General features: G+C 36.1%; 1 protein-coding gene across 2 annotated transcripts in view; it reads left to right on the forward strand.

Moving 5' to 3' along the window:
• MRPS9 (mitochondrial ribosomal protein S9) overlaps positions 1-20104 on the forward strand; it is a 63517-nt gene that overhangs the window by 9450 nt on the left and 33963 nt on the right. The window contains exons 3-4 of one of the 2 annotated variants that reach the window (XM_066377515.1): positions 10923-10985; positions 11070-11100. The exons of the other annotated variant lie outside the window; for it this stretch is intronic. Of the exons in view, the coding sequence (XP_066233612.1) occupies positions 10923-10985; positions 11070-11100 (94 nt within the window). The remainder of the gene's footprint in view (positions 1-10922; positions 10986-11069; positions 11101-20104) is intronic. 2 annotated transcript variants of the gene reach the window in all.

Genomic DNA, 20104 nt, shown 5'->3' on the forward strand with positions numbered 1-20104 from the left:
TTTCTACCCTCTGTCTCTATAGATTTGCCTACTCTAGACATTTCATATAAACAGAATCATATGATAAGTGGTCTTTTGTGACTGGCTTCTTTCACTTAGCGTATTGTTTTCAAGATTTATCCATGTTTTATCATTTGTCAGTTGGTAATTCCTTTCTATTACCAAATACTTTCCATTGTGTGGATATGCTACATTTCTTTTTAATCCATCCATCAGTTGATGGGCATCTGGATTGTTTCCATTTTTGGCTGTTGTGAGTGGTGCTACTCTGTACATGCATGTAAGAGTTTTCCTGCGGTCTTATGTTTTCACTTCTCTTGGGTATGTACCTAAGAAACTATTGCTAATCCAAAGTCATGAAGATTTACACTTATGTTTTTTTTTTAAATTAATTTTTGGATATTGATCTTGAATCCTTCAACTTTGCTGAACTCATTTACTAATTCTTACAGTTTTTTAGTGGATTCCTTCAAATTGTGTGTGTTCAAAATGTCACCTGTAAATAGAAATAGTTATACTTTTTTTCTTTTTATCTGGATGCCTTTCATTTCTTTTTCCTGCCCAGTTGCCCTGGCTAGCACCTCCAACAATGTGACTAGACATGGTAAGAGTAGACCCCCTCATCTTGTTCATGATCTAAGGGGAAAGTTTCCAGTCTTTCTCCATCAAATAGGCTGTCAGCCATGGGTTTTTTGTAGATACTCTTTATCAGGTAAAGGAAGTTCCTTACATATCTATTTTAGTGAACATTTTTATCATAAAGGGATGTGGCATATTGTCAAATGCTTTTATTTGCTTAATAGATGATTATTTCTTTTATTGGTATGGTAGGTATATCATGATTGATTTTCTTTCATTTTCTTTATATTTATTAAAATGAAATAGTAACAAATACTTTCATATTACTGTTAGGACTAAAGAGACAAGCCACAAAAAAAAAACTTATGACATAACATCATTCAGTCATAAAACACAGTCTTATTTACCTATAGATTTGTTCTGGGAACAATAGAGACAAATGCAGATCTTTTTTTTTTTTAATATTGTTCAATGAAACATTACTTATTAATAGTAAAACTTTTAATAGGACCTTGAGCTAAGAGAAAGTGTAGGATGTCAATCAAGATTCATAAGAATCAGATTTTATCCTGTATCAAACTTAATATTTTAAAGCAGCAGTTTTTAACTGGTGTGCCACAAGAATTTTTAAAGCATGAAATACCTGACTGTTTACTCAGGGGCACTGAGCTCTTTTTTCTTAGATTGTCAAATAAGAAATGACAGTAGTCAACATAACAATAGCCATTTGGTGTGAATGAATCAAAATTATACTTATTTTTTTGGTCAGATCAATGAAAAATATATTTTTTGGTTTGCTGCAGAATTTTAGTAATTAGTTTATGTGTGCCATGAGATGGAAAAGGTTGAAAGTCATTCCTTTGGATACAGGTTGTTTGTTTATTTTTTACATTAATTGATTTGGGCGTTAAACTTACTTTGTGTTCCTGGAGTAAACCCCACTTTGTCAGTGTGGATAATCTTTTTTTTTTTTTTTATGTGTTTCCAGATTAGGCTTGCTAGCATTTTGCTGAGGAATTTTGCTTCTAATTGATACTGATCTGTAGTTTTCTTGTAATGTCTCTGTCTGATTTTGACATCAGGGTAATAATACTGGCCTCACAGGATAAGTTGGAAAATGTTCTCGATTTCTGGAAGAGTTTGTGAAGAATTGGTATTAATTATTCTTTAAATGTTTGGTTGAATTCATCAGTGAAGCCATCTGGGCCTAGAATTTTGGGCAGGGGGTGAGAGTGGGGATACTTCCTTTTTATTACTGTTTGTTTTTGAAACTGTTCCTTCCCCTCTTTTCTGTGACCTTTGTGTTCCTGAGTTCTCAGCAATAAGATCCCACTTCCCAAATGAGTTCACCTCAAGGCATTTTTGAGCATCTCTTTACAACTTTTTGGGAGGTACATGCAGCGTATTTTAGCTCACTGAGAGAAACAGAATCAGTCAACAGTTTTTTAGTTAAATCTGAAGGGATAAACTTTTCACAACATAAGTATTATAGATGAATTATGTTGTTTGGAATGGTTAGTTCATTGCTTGGATGTTTAATCAGAATATTAGTTTGGGAGTTAAAATTATTTTCATGAGAATTTAATTTTTACAGAATAGACATGACCTGTAATTTAATTCAATTACTTAGTTAAAAGTTTAGACTCACTATATAGTTTTCACAAAGGTAAATTAGGTGCCATTGTACGGTGTGTCCGTAAAGTCATGGTGCACTTTTGACCAGTCACAGGAAAGCAACAAAAGACGATAGAAATGTGAAATCTGCACCAAATAAAAGGAAAACTCTCCCAGTTTCATACCTATTCAGTGCAGTTCGATGTGGGCTCTCGCACAGATTTTCTAGGGCTCCTTCGGTAGCTATCCCGTATAGCCTCTACAGACTCGTCACTGACTGATGGCCTACCAGAACGGGGTTTCTCCACCAAGCTACCAGTTTCCTTCAACTGCTTATCCCACCGAGTAATGTTATTCCTATGTGGTGGCGCTTCGTTATAAACGCGCAGACATTCATGTTGCACTTTGGTCACGGATTCGAATTTAGCGAGCCACAGAACACACTGAACTTTCCTCTGCACCATCCACATCTTGACTGGCAACCGGGCCGCGATTAGCCCACCATGAAAGCTGGAACGCCCACTAATGGGCGGGAGGGACCAGGTTGAGGAGCACTGCAAAAGTGGGCGGTTTTTATAAAAAGGTTCACCATCAGGGATCTAGAGTATCCTTTTTATATTATTTAGAGAAACCTTAAAGGATTTTATCATTCAATGAGAAACAATATGTTTAGTTATGGTTTTTAAAATGTAGAATTGTTTTCCAGAGAGGATATGTTTAAAATCACTAGGTAAATGTCAGAAGTGACAACTTTTCTGTACTTTTAGAACTATGTGAGAGTGTGTGTGTGTGTGTGTGTGTATATATATGGTGAAAGTAAGTTATTTTGTATCATTGTGCTAATAAAAAATAATGATAAATCTTTCTTAGATTTAGGAAAAAAATGTAATGAAATTATGAGTTAATATGAAAAAAATCTCCAATTGTTTAAAGTATGTAGAATCTGGACTTTAAAAGAAGCTGGATTTCTTATATTGTGAGGAGTATAGATGCAGAACATGTAGAACTTGGTTGTGAAACGGATCTTTTTTTTTTTTTTTTTAAACCACTATAATTGCAGTTGATGTTGTAGTAAGATGCAGAACCTGGGATGAAGAGATGAATTACAGTCTCACTAACTATCATTGCAATATTTAGCAAGTCATGGTACACTATCACTTGATTTTCGCATCTCTAAAGTAGTTACAGCTGCTTGCCCACCTAAGAATATAACGAAGGAACATGAGATTAATGCAATGTGTTATTCTCATTACTATTAATTGTAATAAGTAAAATTTACTATAGCTTGAATCACTTACTAGTTTTCTAATTGCCTTGTCATGCAAATTTTCCATGTCACCTAAGACTGAATGTTGGGTAGAATAATCTGAAATACTGTTAAGTACATGGGTTAATCATTGAGTGAATTATACTGGAGGTAACATTGTATATAGTAGGTTGTTATTTTGTCTCACCCCGCTCACTATCTAAAGGCCTGTTTGGGAGGGAGTGTTAGCCATTTCCCTGATACCAGTGACATAATTATGCTGTGCTGGACTTTCCTGCAAGTGATGGACCTGCTTCACTGAGTCTCACTTATTTTATCAATTAACCCTATGGCATTTTATTAAATTTAGGGGACTCACTTTGGCACCTGAGTAGATATAAAAACAAAGAAGGCATTGACAGCCTACTGTTATCAGGGTGTTAAAATTACACAGCTATTATGGTTTGTTTTTATTTATGTTTTTGAAACTATTATTATGTTATATGTGTAACTTGGAAGAGAGACATTATAGCTGGTCATTCTTATTTAGCTTGTTCTGAACAGAAAAATAAATAGTTTGATATCCAAAATCAGGAAAATATTTTAAGCTTCCAGATAGACTTTGGAAGAACATTGTGATTGCTGTTATATATTTAGAAGTTATAATACATTTTATAATATGTTTGGCTTTTAATATATAAATAAAACTAGGTACAGTAATTTTTCTTTTATTTAATATGATCAGGAAATTAGCTATTTCACAAAAGGGAATTTTCCAGATAAGGGAAACCTATTTTTAATTATTTGTAATTAAAAATACCACCACTTACTAAGCACCTCTTCTATATATGCAGGAAGCTGTCTGGAATCCTGATCCACACTACCACTTTTAATGTTAATGAAAACCTTATGAGGTAGTTAAGTATTTAATGTTGAAGAAACGAAGGTTGTACAAGGTCCTTCTTTGCCCAAACTCTTTTTCTACACTTTCAAAGATTATTTTTTTGGGTAACATTTTCTAAAATAAGTTATAATTTCCCCAACCTTATATAGTAGTGTATGGTGAGTATAATTTAACCTTACAGTACCTTTTAAAGGATTGTCCTTTTTAGTATGGTTTTAGACTGTGATACTTCGACTGTGGCTCATAGTTAATTGAATGTCCCTGTACTGAATGGCCTGGCTATGCTTCACTCTGACGCCTGCCAGCTCCTTTCCTATCAAGATGTCTGTATGTGTCTTCCTCTAGCCTCTCTCTCATGACTTCCAACTAAACTCATGACTTCTGGCATAACTAAACTTGTTAGGCATGTGAATTTTAAAACTAAGGGCCATTGGACTCAACATGAGAACCCATATGTACTTCCTACTAGGTAAAATCATGAATTTATGTCACTGATTTCTGCTCTTGAGAAGCTTTTTTTGTTATTGTTGATTTCTACGTTTACAACTTTAGTCCAGAAGATTGACCTTGAATAGAAATCTGGCCCCTGGACTCACTAAGTGCAGTATTATATATAACTCAGTTGTGAACATTATACTTAGCTAATCTTATATGCTAGTCTTCTTTTAATTTAACAAGGATTTTAGAAGAGTTCAAATCTTGGTTAAATTTTTTTAAATTAGATAAAATGTTATGAATGAAAATTCTGCCTGTCACTGTTGATATTTTGCTATATTTAATGCATACTCTTGGTATTAAATCTATATGAAAAATTATTTTAGTTGGTAAAATACCAAATTAAAAAGAAATTAGTCATGAGTATGTATAGATTTCCTCCGTTTTAAAAAGTTTAATTTTTGCCTGATTTTTTTAAAAGTATATTGAAGAGAAAGAAAGAAACCACCTGTTACTCTTTCCCACTGAACAACCATTAGGGTGCTGCTGATAACCTTGAGAAGCTTAAACAGTCCAAAAACAGGTTCTGCTGAAAGTACTTAAAATGCATGCTGGATATTTTGAAAAGAGCACTTAATGCTGTGGTTCTCATCTGCTGTTCCATAAACCTTTCACCCACAACTGCCAAATGCTGATCAGTGTACATATAAGAAGTTTATTTGGCTGTAACAGTGTATGTTTCTGTGAGGAGGAACCTGTGAACCGAACATTCAGCTTGAGTGGGTTTTGTAATTCAGTGTAAAGCAGTTTCACTTTGGTCAAAAGAAAATCTTATGTATAGAGACTAAAGAATTAAGCCTCAAGTCTGTAACAAACCCAGGACAGGAAACAGTTGTCTTCAAATAGTGACCCAAGGCGAAAGAATGGCAGGGGAATCGTGCAGTCATTGCCCATAGAATTTTATAGACATTATAACTCATTGTTATGCTAGAGTGGACACTGGGTTACAATTTTTGCTACTATGTGTAGTATCATTGAGTCTTTTTTTCTTAACTTTAATAGTAGTGGTAGTAGTAGTAATAGTATTGATTTTAGCGAGAGAGGAAGGGAGAGGGACAGGAATATCAATCTGTTCCTGTATGTGCCCTGATGGGGACTGAACCAGCCACCTCTGCGCCTCAGGACGAAGCTCTAACCATCTGAGCTATCTGGCCAGGGCTCATTGAGTCTTTTCATCCATTTACATGTGCCATCAAAAATTATTTTTCTCAAAATCATGCTGTAAAAACAAAAAGGTTGAAGATTGCTGATATTTTGCATTTTCCTTTTTGAATTAAGCAGTATCAGTTATAAATTTTTTGGAGGCATTTCAGGTATATTAAGTAATATGAATACGGAATTGCACTTGCATTTACTAATGTCTTTATTTGGGAATTAAAAGTTAAGTTCTACATTACCATAGAATTTCAGGAAAAAAGCCAGCACTTTGATATATAACACTGCTGAAGTCTACCAATTACTTTTTAATTGGCATTTTAGACCTCATTCTGAAACGAGAATGTTTTATTCTCCTAAGTGTGAATATGCTATATGAAGTTTCTCTAATTGATTTGCTGTGCCCATTCCATTTGATGTATCATTTTTCACAATATTTCATAATTTGTGCTCACTTCTAATGAACAGAGTCGTTAGGACAGGCATGTCTAAGTACAGCTGACGGCTAACATTAGGGGCCAGATGCAGTTTATAAAGCTATGTAGAAATGTGGAGAACAGTTTAAATAAATTAGCACCTGTACATTAGTCTCACTTGCTGGTAATTTATAAGCGAATCAGTAGAGATGACATTTAGGTAAGTCATTGATCAAGTTAACAGCTGCGAACCCACTGCCCAGCTGGGATACCTAATTAATTGGGATTGCATTCCTGACCCAACGCTTCTCCTGGGTTGAGTCTATAATCCTTTTATACTTTGACACAAACCTAAGAATATAGTTAAATACTTTGCCTTCATTTCAGGGAACCTTTTAGTTACCAACATTCTAGTTAAAATCTTAAAAAGGAAATGAGAATTATCTTATTCCATGATTTATTTTGTAAAATTTGCATTCTTTATTTTTAATCAATATTTTTGTTTTGGATTTAGGTAAGCCTTACTTACTAATAAATGTTTAAAGGATTCTATCACTACTTATCATTAAATGTATATAGATGATTTCCGACTTAGGGAAATGTTACATCTTAATAGACCTGTTGTTAAGTTGAAAATACCACAAGTCAGAAATAGTATGTTTTTAGAAAAAGACAATTACTATAGCTAACCTACTGAACATCATAGCTTAGCCTAGCCTACCTTAAACATGCTCAGCACACTTACCTTAGTCTTCAGTTGGGCGAAATCATTTCACATAATGAACATGTGGCAGTGTGTTGGTTTATCCTCGTGATTGCGTGACAACTGAGAACTGTGGGCACTGTCACTGCCCAGCTTCGTGAGAGAGTATCCTATTGCTTGTCACTATCCTGGGAAAAGATAAAAATTCAGAGTATGGTTTCTACTGTTCTGTATTACTTTTGCACCACTGTATAATTGGAAAAGTTAAGTTAACCATCCTAAGTTGGGGACTGTTTGTACTTCATCATTTTTTCCCAGAAGAAGCCGAGTTTTTTTGTTACTGTTTTTGTGACGCCAACCATTGAACCGAAGCCATATATGTAACAATTTTTTCAAATGTGAGATGAGTTTAAAACACTAAGGACTTTGCCAAGTTGAATTTCATACAAATTCAATTACTTAATATAGGAATTGTTACAGTAGAACTTCCAGGAAAATGTTCTTTGTTTTCTATTTCTGTAGCTCAGATTTCTTTTCTGAGTGAATTTAAAACTGAAGGATTCAAGGCATCAACAACCTTAAATCAGAGTAAGGCATTGATTTGGTATATATTTCAGATGCACAGACATGGATGTTGATGTTTGAATACCAGTGTGGTAACTATAGGCTACATCCAAAGTCTGGTTCCTAGACTGAGAAAAGATCTCTTTAAACACAAATGCTAACCCTAAAATAAGTAAAAATATTAGGTTAGTAATGCTGTGTTGAAGCCTCTTAAAAAATCGAGATCTAACAAACATACATATTTTTGTGTGTATGCAAGGGCTGGACTTCTTGTTTAAATACTAGTTTTTCAGGTAGATTGCCTATAAGTAAAAATGTACTTATTTTATTTTAGATAATCATGAAATTTTTGTTAATTCTGTTGTGGTTGATAAACTTGGTCCAAGTGGGCCAAACCCCAGTTCAGATGTGAAATGCCAGTTTTCCTGGATAATTAAGGCACCCAAAGACATTTGCTGCTGGTGGTTTCCCCCTATTGCCTGGTGTGTGCCACACGAGCCAGAGAGTATATATAGCTCATAGCAATGTTGGAGAGTCAAGTACCTCCTCCAGCGGTTCTCTGCCTGACTTCATTTCACCTATTGGAATATTTAAAGTCTGCATATTTTGTCATGCCAAATAGCTATTTCTGAATAATGTATCAGAAAACTGCTAAAAAAAAAAAAAAAAAGACTGACCTATTTTAACACTTCTCTTCTCTTTTCTTTTTTAAATTAAGTGAGAGGCAGGGAGGCAGAGACAGACTCCCACATGCACCCAGGCCAGGACCCACCTCTCAAACCCCCTATGGGGTGATGCTCTACCCATCTGGGGCCTCTGCGTTGTTGCTTGGCAACCAAGTCATTTTTAATACCTGAGGCAAGGCCATGGAGCCATCCTCAGCACCCGTGGACAACTTGCTCAGACCGTTTGAGCCATGGCTGTGGGAGGGGAAGAGAGAGTAGAGTAAGAGAGAGAATGGGGAGGAGTGGAGAAGCAGGTGGTTCCTTCTCCTGTGTGCCCTGACCAGGAATCAAACCTGGGACTTTTGCATGCCTGTCTGACGCTCTGCTGCTGAGCCAATGGCCAGGGCTTTAACGCTTTCTTTGCCTTTCATTTTCTTTTCTATCTGTACTCCTATACCTTTCTTGACCAAATCTCTACCTTTAATTAAAATTTTATGTGAAATTCTTATTTTAAATACCCTCTTTAGCTTTGTGTTGAATTAGAAAATTGTATTTTTATATGGCATATTTTGAGAAGCCCTAACGACTCAAATCTGCCGGTGGAAAACTCTTATCTTCCATGAAATGTTTCCCAGTGTGAGGCAGAGGCTGTCAGGTGTAAGAATGAGGATGAGGTTGTCTACCATCGCCAAGGAAAGCTTGGGGAAGTCTCTTGAGGGTGTAGCTTTTGAGAAAAACTGTGTAAGGAAGCCAGAGGGGTGAATTCACGGGGGTAAGTGTCGAGATGGAGAGTTAAAATTATATTTGGAGGCCTTGGCCAGTTGGCTTAGTGGTAGAGTGTCAACGCAGCGTGTGGAAGTTCTGGGTTCAATTCTGGATCAGGGCACACAGGAGAAGCAACCATCTGCTTCTTTACCCCTTCCTCCCCTTTCTCTCTCTCCCTTCCGCTCTCCCAGCCATGGCTCATTTGAGCAAGTTGGCCCCAGGTGCTAAGGATGGTACCATGGCCTCCCCTCAGGTGCTAAAAATTGCTTGGTTTCCAAGTAACGGAGCAGCAGGCCCATATGGACAGAGCATCCCATTATAGGGGGGCTTACCAGGTGGATCCCCATTGGGGCGCATGTGGGAATCTGCTCTCTCTGCCTCCCTATCTCTCAATAACTTAAAAAAGCCTGATTAGGCAGTGGCTCAGTGGATAGTGTGTCGGACTGGGATGTGGAGGACCCAGGTTTGAAACCCTGAGGTCGCCAGCTTGAGCATGGGCTCATCTGGTTTGAGCAAAGCTTACTTGCTTGAGCCCAAAGTTGCTAGCTTGAGCAAAGAGTCATTTGGTCTGCTGTAGCTCCCGGATCAAGGCACATATGATGAGAAAGCAATCAATGAGCAACTAAGGTGCTGCAACAAAGAATTGATGCTTCTTATCTCTCTCCCTTCTAGTCTGTCTGTCCCTATCTGTCCTTCTCTCTGTCTCTGTCTCTTTCACAAGAGAGAGAGAGAGAGAGAGAGAGAGAGAGAGAGAGAGATATTGTGTGTGTTAGCACCTTCTTGTTTGAAGTAATACTTGAAAATCGTTAATAGCTAGTTTACTAACACAGTAGGCCCCACCCCTTATCTGCAGTTTCACTCTCCTCACTTTCAGCTACCTATCGACTGTTTGAATCCAAAAATATGAAATGGAAAATTTGAAATTGCTGTCCCACTCAACCTAACTAGGGATGTGAGTCCTTTTGTCCAGCTCTGTTTGCTCTCTTCTCATTAGTTACTTAGCATCTTAGTTATCAGATCCTCTAGTCACTTAGTATCAGGTCTACTGCTGAGGTATCACAGTGCTTGTGTTTAGGAACCATTATTTTACTTAATAACGACTCCAAAGTGTAGGAGTGGTAATGCTGGCAATTCAGACATGCCAAAGAGAGGCTGTAAACTTTACCATAGCTATGTATGTATAGGAAAAAACAGCACGCATAAGGTTGGGTACCAGCCGTGGTTTCAGGCATCTACTGGGGGTTGTGGAACTAGGGACTACTTTCCTTACAACTTTTTTCTTTTGGGAGATGTGTATGTGGTAACTTATTCTTTCATTTAGAGCAACAGTAGTCAACCTTTTTATATCTACCGCCCACTTTTGTATCTGTTAGTAGTAAAATTTTCTAACCACCCATGGGTTCCACAGTAATGGTGATTTATAAAGTAGGGAAGTAACTTTACTTTATAAAATTTATAAAGCAGAGTTACAGCAAGTTAAAGCATATAATAATTCCTTACTAAGTACTTTATGTTGGATTTTCGCTAAGGTTGGCAGAATAAATCTTTATAAAACAACTTACTATAGTTGTTGAAATCTATCTTTTCATTTATACTTTGGTTGCTCCGCTACCGCCCACCATGAAAGCTGGAACACCCACTAGTGGGCGGTAGGGACCAGGTTGACTACCACTGATTTAGAATAATTTGAAATGAGGTGATGTATATGAAACTGTTAGTGTGATGCCTGGCACATAGTAGGCACTCAGTAGCTGTTAATCATAACCTTAACTGGTTTTTATGACAGTTGTTAATTAACCTTTATGTATGTTTTCAGAGAGCTATTGCTTACCTTTTTCCTAGTGGTTTGTTTGAGAAGCGAGCCAGGCCAATAATGAAGGTAATTATCTTAATTAATATTTTAAATTTTTTATTTAGTTTTATGTTATAATAATTATTTAATATACTTTTAATTTTTTTACAGCATCCTGAACAGATTTTTCCAAAACAAAAATGTAAGTTTGCTCATGAGTGTAGTAAATAGTTCTTTTTGCTGTAGTGTTATGTTATACATATAAGTAGTCACATATTGCAAAAATGAACTCGTATCATGGTGATCATGTAGTAGGTAAAAATATATTTTATAACTAATACTGGAGATTACAACCAATCTCTTTTTAATTAAATAATATTAAAATTAGATCAAGTTAGAGTATATGCTTATACTAATGTCACATTAATTTATTTGCATTCTAATAGGGCTTTGTGAGGAATAGTGTGGTACAGATCTGCTGGAGAGTAGTTTAACTGTTTTATATGAACATTTTTAATGTATCTTCATTTTGAAAGTATCTTTTCACTGAATGTAGGTTCCCCCTACTCCCGTTTTTGGTTTTTTGTTATTTTATTGATGTAATCCCATTGTGTTTTATCTTGCATTGTTTCTAATGAGTGGTTAAACATCATTCCTATCTGGCCCTTGTTTTCTCTGGCTTCTTTTAAGACTTTAATTTTTTTTCTCTTTTTCTTTTTATTTAATTGTGTTTATATGAATTCTAGGATTGCTCCGAATGCATCTACTCTTCCCCTTGTCCCCTGTACATCTCTCTTTCCTCCTTCTCTACAGCGCCCTCCCCCCTTCCCTTCAGGTTTATCCCATCCTATCATCCCCTTTCCCTCTGTCCTCTTTTCCTCTGGTCCCTTTGCTCCCTCCTCTGTCTCAATTCTGTTTCTCAGTTCACATTGTTCATTGGATTCCTCAAATGAGTGAGGTCATATGGTATTTTTCTTTCTCTGCCTGGCTTATTTCAGTTAACATAATAGTTTCCAGGTCCATCAGTGTTGTTGCAAAAGGTAATATTTCCTTCTTTTTCATGGCTCTATCGTATTTTATTGAATATATGGACTATTGCTTTTTAATTCACTCATCCACTGACGGACACTTGGGCTGTTTCCAGATCTTCGCTATTGTGAACAATGCTGCCATAAACATGGGGGTGCATTTCTTTTTTTCAGTCGGTGATATGGTGTTCTTGGGATATATTCCTAAAAGTGGGATGGCTGAGTCTAAATGCAGATCCATTTTTAATTTTTTGAGGAATCTCCATACTGTTTTCCACAGTGGCTGCACCAGTCTGCATTCCCACCAGCAATGCAGGAAGGTTCCCCTTTCTCCACATCCTCCCCAGCACCTATCCTGTGTTGTTCTGTTAATGAGCGCCATTCTGACTGGTGTGAGGTGATATCTCATTGTGGGTTTAATTTGCATTTCTCTGATGATTAGTGACCTTGAACATTTTTTCATATGAGTATTGGCCATCTGTATGTCCTCTTTGGAAAAGTGTCTATTCATTTCTTTTGCCCATTTTTTGATTAGATTGTTTGTCTTCCTGGTGTTTAATTTTACAAGTTCTTTATAAATTTTGGTTATTAACCCCTTATCAGATGTATTGTCGAATATGTTCTCCCACTGTGTGGTTTGTCTTTTTTTTCTGTTCATATTGTCTTTAGCTGTACAAAAGCATTTTGGTATGATATAGTCCCATTTGTTTATCCTGTCTTATTTCACTTGCCCGTGGAAATAAATCTGCAAATATATTGTTGCGAGAGCTGTCGGAGAGCTTACTGCCTATGTTTTCTTCTAAGATGCTTATGGTTTCATGACTTAGAGTCTTTTATCCATTTTGAGTTTTTTTTTGTGAATGGTGTAAGTTGGTGGTCTAGTTTCATTTTTTTTGCAGTTAGCTGTCCAATTTTCACAACACCATTTGATAAAGAGACTGTCTTTACTCCATTGTATGCTCTTACCTCCTTTGTCAAATATCAATTGTCCATAAAGGTGTGGGTTTATTTCTGGGTTCTCTGTTCTGTTCCATTGATTTGTATGCCTGTTCTTATGCCAGTACCAGGCTGTTTTGAGGACAGTGGCCTTGTAGTATAACTTGATATCAGTAAGTGTGATACCTCCCACTTGATTATTCTTCTTCAAGATTGCTGAAGCTATTCATGTTCTTTTTTGGTTCCATATAAATTTTTGGAATATGAGTTCTATTACTTTGAAGTATGTCATTGGTATTTTAATTGGTATTGCATTGAATTTATTGTACATTACTTTGGGTAATATAGACATTTTAATGATATTTATTCTTCCTAACCGTTAACACAGTGTATGCTTCCACTTGTTTGTATCTTCCTTGGTTTCTTTTATTAATGTTTTATAATTTTCCAAATACAAGTCTTTAACCTCCTTGGTTAAATTTACTCCTAGGGCCCTGGCCAGTTGGCTCAGTGGTAGAGCATCGGCCTGGCGTGCAGAAGTCCCGGATTTGATTCCCGGCCAGGGCACACAGGAGAAGCGCCCATCTGCTTCTCCACCCCTCCCCCTCTCCTTCCTCTCTGTCTCTCTCTTCCCCTCCCGCAGCGAGGCTCCATTGGAGCAAAGATGGCCTGGGCGCTGGGGATGGCTCCTTGGCCTCTGCCCCAAGCGCTAGAGTGGCTCTGGTCGCAACAGAGCATCGCCCCCTGGTGGGCAGAGCATCGCCCCCTGGTGGGCGTGCCGGGTGGATCCCGGTCGGGCGCATGCGGGAGTCTGTCTGACTGTCTCTCCCCATTTCCAGCTTCAGAAAAATACAAAAAAAAAAAAAATTTACTCCTAGGTACTTTATTTTTTTGGTTGCAATGGTGAAGGGTATTGTTTTCTTAATTTCTCTTTCTGATTGTTCATTGTTGGTGTATAAAAATGCCTCTGATTTCTGCGTATTAATTTTATATCCTGCCACTTAGCTGAGTTTATTTATCAGGTAGTTTTTTGACTGAGACTTTAGGGTTTTCTATATATAGTATCGTATCATCTGCAAATAATGATAGTTTTACTTCTTCTTTTCCAATTTGGATGCCTTTTATTTCTTCTTCTTGTCTGATTGCTGTGGCTAGGACTTCAGGACTATATTGAATAATAGTGGTGAAAAGGGGCAACCCTGCCTTGTTTCTCATCTTAAGGGGATTGCTTTTAACTTTTGCCCATTGAGTATGATGTTGGCTGTGGGTTTGTCATAGATGGTGTTTATCATGTTGAGGTATGTTCCCTTTATTCCCACTTTGCTGAGAGTTTTGATCATAAATAGGTGCTGGATTTTATCAAATGCTTTTTCTGCATCTATTGATATTATCATGTGGTTTTTCTCCATCCTTTTGTTTATGTAATGAATCACATTGATTGATTTACAAATATTGGACCATCCTTGCCTCCCCAGAATGAATCCCACTTGATCAAAATGTATACCTTTTTTATGTATTGCTGTGTCTGGTTTGCTAATATTTTGTTGAGCATTTTTGCATCTAAGTTCATCAGGGATATTGGCCTATAATTTTCTTTCTTTGTGTTGTATTTGCCTGGTTTTGGAATCAGAATTATGCTCGCCTCATTAAAGAAGCTTGGAAGTCTTCCTTTCTCTTGAATATTTTGAAATAGCTTGAGAATGATAGGAGTATTTGGTGGAATTCACCTGTGAAGCCATCTGGCCCAGGGCTCTTGTTTGTTGGGAGTTTTTGATAACTGTTTCGATCTCATTTGTTGTAGTCAGTCTGTTTAGGTTTTCTGATTCTTCCAGATTGATTTTTGAAAGGTTATATGTTTCAAGGAATTTATTCATTTCACTTGTTAGGTTGTCTAATTTTTTGGCATACAGATCTTCATAGTATTTTCTTACAATCCTTTGTATTTCTGTAATGTCAGTTACTTCTCCATTTTTATTTCTAATTTTATTTATTTGAGTCCTCTCTCTTTTTTTCTTGATGAGTCTGGTCAAAAGTTCATCAATCTTGTTTATCCTTTCAAAGAACCAGCTCTTGGTTTCATTGATCCTCTGTATTGTTTCTTTAGCCTCTATGTCATTTATTTCTTCTCTGATCTTTATTATTTCCTTCCTTCTCCTACCTCTAGGCTTTACTTGCTGTTCTTGTCTACTTCTTTTAGATGCAGGTTTAAGTTGTTTATTTGAGCTTTTTCTAGCTTCTTAAAGTATGCCTGTAGTGCTATGAACTTCCCTCTCAGTACTGCTTTTGCTGTGTCTCATAAATTTTGATTTGTTGTATGCTTTTTATCATTTGTTTCTAGGAATTTTTTTATTTCTTCTTTGATCTCATTGTTAATCCATTCGTTATTTAACAACCTGCTATTTAGTTTCCATGTGTTTGAGAATTTTGAGTTTTTCTGTTGTGGTTGATTTCTAGTTTTATGCCATTGTGATCAGAGAAAGTGCTTGATATGATTTCAATCTTCTTAAATTTGTTGAGACCGCTTTTGTGCCCTAACATGTAGTCTATCCTAGAGAATGTAACATGAGCACTTGAAAAGAATTTATATTCTGCTGCTTTAGGTTGAAACGTTCTGAAGATATTAAATTGAATTGATTTAGTTTGTCTTTTAATTCTGCTGTTTCTTTGTTAATTTTCTTTCTTGAGGGTCTATCTAGTGATGTTAGTGGGGTATTGAAATATCCTACTATTATAGTATTGCTGTTGATCTTGCTCTTTATATCCATCAAAGTCTGCTTTATATATTTAGATACTCCTATATTAGGTGCGTAGATATTTATAATGGTTATATCTTTCTGTTGGATTGCTCCTTTTATCATTATGTAGTGACCTTCTTTATCTCTTACTATAGCCTTTGTTTTAAATTCCATTTTGTCTGATACAAGTATTGCTACCCTGGCTTTTTCTTCATTTCCATTTGCATGAAATTTTTTTTTTTTATCCTTTTACCTTCAGTCTTTGTGTATCTTTTGTTTTGTGGTGTGTCTCTTATAGACAGCATATGTATGGGTTCTGTTTTTTTAATCCATGCAGCTACCCTATGTCTTTTGATTGACTCATTTAATCCATTTACATTTAAGGTTATTATTTATATATAGTTGATATTGCCATTCTATTCTTTAAAGCTTTATTCCTCTTTTACTATATTCTTTCCCTTTTTGTTCTGTTTACTACAGGCCCCTTAACATTTCTTGCAGCATTGGTTTGGTTGTAATGAATTCCTTAAGTTTTTTGTTTTTTGGGTTTTTTTTGGTCTGGAAAGCTTTTTATTTCTCCTTCAATTTTAAACTATAGCCTTGCTGGATAAAGAAGTCTTGGTTGTAGGCTCTTGTTCTCCATTACTTTGAATATTTCTTGCCATTCCCTTTGGGCCTCAAGTGTTTCTGTTGAGAAGTCAGATGTCGTCCTTATGGGGGCTTCTTTGTAGGTGATAACCTTTTTTTCTCTAGCAGCTTTTAATATTTTCTCTTTATCTCTTAGGTTTGGTATTTTATGATGTGTCTTGGTGTAGACTTCTTTGGATTTCTTTTTAATGGAATTCTCTGTGTCTCTTGAACTGTGTGACTTTCTGCATCAATTTAGGGAAATTTTCAGCTATGATTTCATTGAACAATGTCTCTATCCCTTGTTCTTTTTCTTCTTCAGGAACCCATATGATGCGGATGTTGTTTCTCGGTTGTCACAGAGTTCTCAGAGTTTTCTCAGATTTTTTCAGCCTCTTTTCTTTTTGCTGCTCTGCTTCTGTGTTTTCATTTATCTTGTCTTCTAAATTGCTGATTCAATTCTCTGCTTCATCTAGCCTGCTATTAATTGCTTCTAGTGTAGTCTTCATTTCTGATATTGTATTTGTCATTTCCGACTGGTTCTTCATTATTTCACTGTCCTTTTTGATGCTTGTAATCGCTTTGTTTATGTGCTCATTATGTCCTTTGTTGTTGTTCTAAGATCTTTCAGCATTCTATAATCATTATTTTAAACTCTGCATCTGGTAGTTTGGTTATTTTCATATCACTCAGTTCATTTTTCTGGAAGTTTCTCTTGTTGATTCATTTGGATTGCACTTCTCTGTCTTCCCATTAAGTCTCTGTGTTTGGGTGTGTTTTTTTAAAGCTGGTTAAGTCTAGGATTGGTGTTGTCTCCCTCCAATTTTCAGTTGTGTTATTTCTAGGTCTTCTTGGGTTGGCATCAGCTGTTGTTTGTAATCCATTGTCGGATTTGGCTTTTCTAAGACTTTGATTTTTAAATCTATAAATAAAATCTTAAGTAAAACATACAAAAGGCTTTAAGTTTTCCGGGAAATAATATATTTACTATTTTCTCATTTACATTTGAAACCTCTTATTTAGTTTGAGTTGGTGGTAGTTGTGGGTTAATTTAAAATGTATTAAAGCAAGATATTATTTCTTAAAAACACTCAAAATATAAATTTATACTTATTCATTGTTCTTTTGCTGTAACCCTAGAAGTGTTTTTTTTTTTGCATATATATCTGTTCCTCTTTTTTTTTACATAATCCTATCCTGTTGCATTATCAGAGTTTTTTTTGTGTGTGTGTGTGTTGATTTCTTTATGTAAGAACTTAAACTTCCTAAAAAATCTGAGTGCGGAATATTTTTGTATCTGTACAGGCTTTTCCTCTCAATACACTAAAATTTAACAGACTTTTTAAAATAACTTGCCTTTGAGTCTAAAACATTAAAGATAGTTTTCATGGAAGCAATGTGCTGTTGCTTCTCTGATTAAAAGATGAAACATTTCAGATTGAGTGAAAGTAAAAATTCTGTTTAAGTGATAAAAATATTAGGAAAAATAGAGATATATGTATATACAGATTGATGACAGAAGCAAGAAGTGGCCCCTAATACTAGACAAAATGGAATTCAGAGAGATTGGGGAATGGTTTGATGATACAAGAATGTTAGTTTATATTGATAAAACCTAATATCTGTTAAGTGAATTCGATGACGATGAACCTTTTTGCACCAAGCATCTAACATTGAAATGTTTAAAGCAAAAGATGTTAACTAGTTTCTAAAGAATTTGAATAACACAGCATGATTTTACAGCTACAGATACAAGTGCAAAGAATACATTTGATATGCAGATGCCAATGGAAAAGCCAATGGAAAATTAATACCATGGTATAGGTAATAGTGAAAACCTAACAAATTGCAAATAGTAAGTATTATATAGATTAAAGTTAGCAGAACCATAAAACTGTTGGGTTAAAGAGGAACAAAATTGAGATTACAGACTATAAATATAGATGGGGCAAAAGTAGGGTTACAGTTGTTCATATGGAAAATAATATAATTAATAAAGAATGAAAGAATAAACTCTTTTGCATACTTACAACTGTAACCCTACTTTTGTCCCACCATGTATAAGGTACTCATACAACTTGATAACAAAAAATAATCTGATTAAGTATTGTGTGGATGACATGAAGAGACATTTCTCCAAAAAAGATAATACAGATGGCCAATAGACATATGAAGAGATGCTCAACTAATCATCAAGGAAATACACATCAAAACTGCAGTGAGATACCATCTTGCACCTGTCAGAATGGTTGTCATGAAAGAGTTCTCAGAATAGCAAGTGCTTGCAAGGATATGCAGAAAAAGGAACCCTTGTGCACTATTGATATGACTGCAAATGAGTGTAGCCCTGTGGAAAACAGTCTTTGAAAAACTAAATCTGCACAAGACTCAGCAGTACTTCTGGGTATTTATCCATAGAAGTGAAAACACTAATTCAAAAAGATATGTGCACTACTGTGTTCGTTGCAGCATTAAAATAGCCAAGATATGGAAGCAACATAGGTTCATCGATAGATGAATGAATAAAGAAGATGTGATGTATAATGAATGGATAAAGAAGGATTGGTGTAGATATGTATACAATGCAGTATTATTCAGCAATTAAAAAAAAGAATCAAATCCTGCCATTTGCAACAACATGGATGGACCCAGCGAGTATTATGCTAAATAGAATAAGCTAGACAGAGAAAGGCAAATGTAAAGCCTGTAGCCATGGCCACCATCACAGCTACCTGGCCTGTGTAGGTTCGAATTTGATTTGGATAGATCAGGGGTCCCCAAACTTTTTTCACAGGGGGCCAGTTCACTGTGCCTCAGACCGTTGGAGGGCCGGACTATAAAAAAAACTATGAACAAATCCCTATGCACACTGCACATATCTTATTTTAAAGTAAAAAGACAAAACTGAAATAAATACAATATTTAAAATAAAGAACAAGTAAATTTAAATCAACAAACTGACCAGTATTTCAATGGGAACTATGCTCCTCTCACTGACCACCAATGAAAGAGGTGCCCCTTCCAGAAGTGCCGTAGGGGCCGGATAAATGGCCTCAGGGGGCTGCATGCGGCCCGCGGGCCGTAGTTTGGGGACCCCTGGGATAGATGGTAATGAAACAACGGAGCCAAGAACTGGTGGGCCATTACATTTAATCCTAGCTCGCACCCAGCAGTCGAGAAATACACACAGTGGGAAAATTCCCTTTCCATCCAACGCTCCCAGAGCCACTGACTTACCGAGTTTCCTAGAATCAAAGGTTTCTACCTCACCAGCCTTATTCACCTCTGTTCCCCATCTTCTTCTCTCTACACAAACTGCACAAACTGGCTTCTCCTTCCGCACTCCACCATTTTGGCTGCCTCTCCTCTGTAATGCTAATTTCAGGAACTGAGAGAGAGAGAGAGAGCCCCAGTCTCCCTTATTTTATTGTGTAGAAATCAAAACCTTTAAGCCAATATACAAATAAGGAAGTTTCTGATACAAAGCCACTTATCTGAGGCATAATGGGATTCCTCATAAGAGTGTATCACCCTACATCATGCAACAGTCAAGGGTGTGGGAAAAAACTTAGTTTTGAAAAGATGTTAGTATTAAAAGGGTGGGAAAGGCTTAGTCTTAAAAACTAAGCCTTAGGCTATAATGACTTTGCCGGCTTACAGCCTGTCCCCCACACCCAATGCAAACTATAAGTGAGCAAACATATATCATATTTACAAACTTATTTAACCGACAGGCAAATAACACATGATTTCACTTAATTGTGGATTTTTTTTTAAATCCAAACAAAACAAAAACAGATTCATAAAAACAAAGAAGAAACTGATGCTTGCCGAAGGGGAGGCTGGGAGAAAAACGGGAAGGAGAAAATAGCCAATAATA

This window comes from Saccopteryx leptura, chromosome 3 (genome assembly GCF_036850995.1).
Source record: "Saccopteryx leptura isolate mSacLep1 chromosome 3, mSacLep1_pri_phased_curated, whole genome shotgun sequence".
In the NCBI taxonomy this organism is placed as follows: Eukaryota; Metazoa; Chordata; class Mammalia; order Chiroptera; family Emballonuridae; genus Saccopteryx; species Saccopteryx leptura.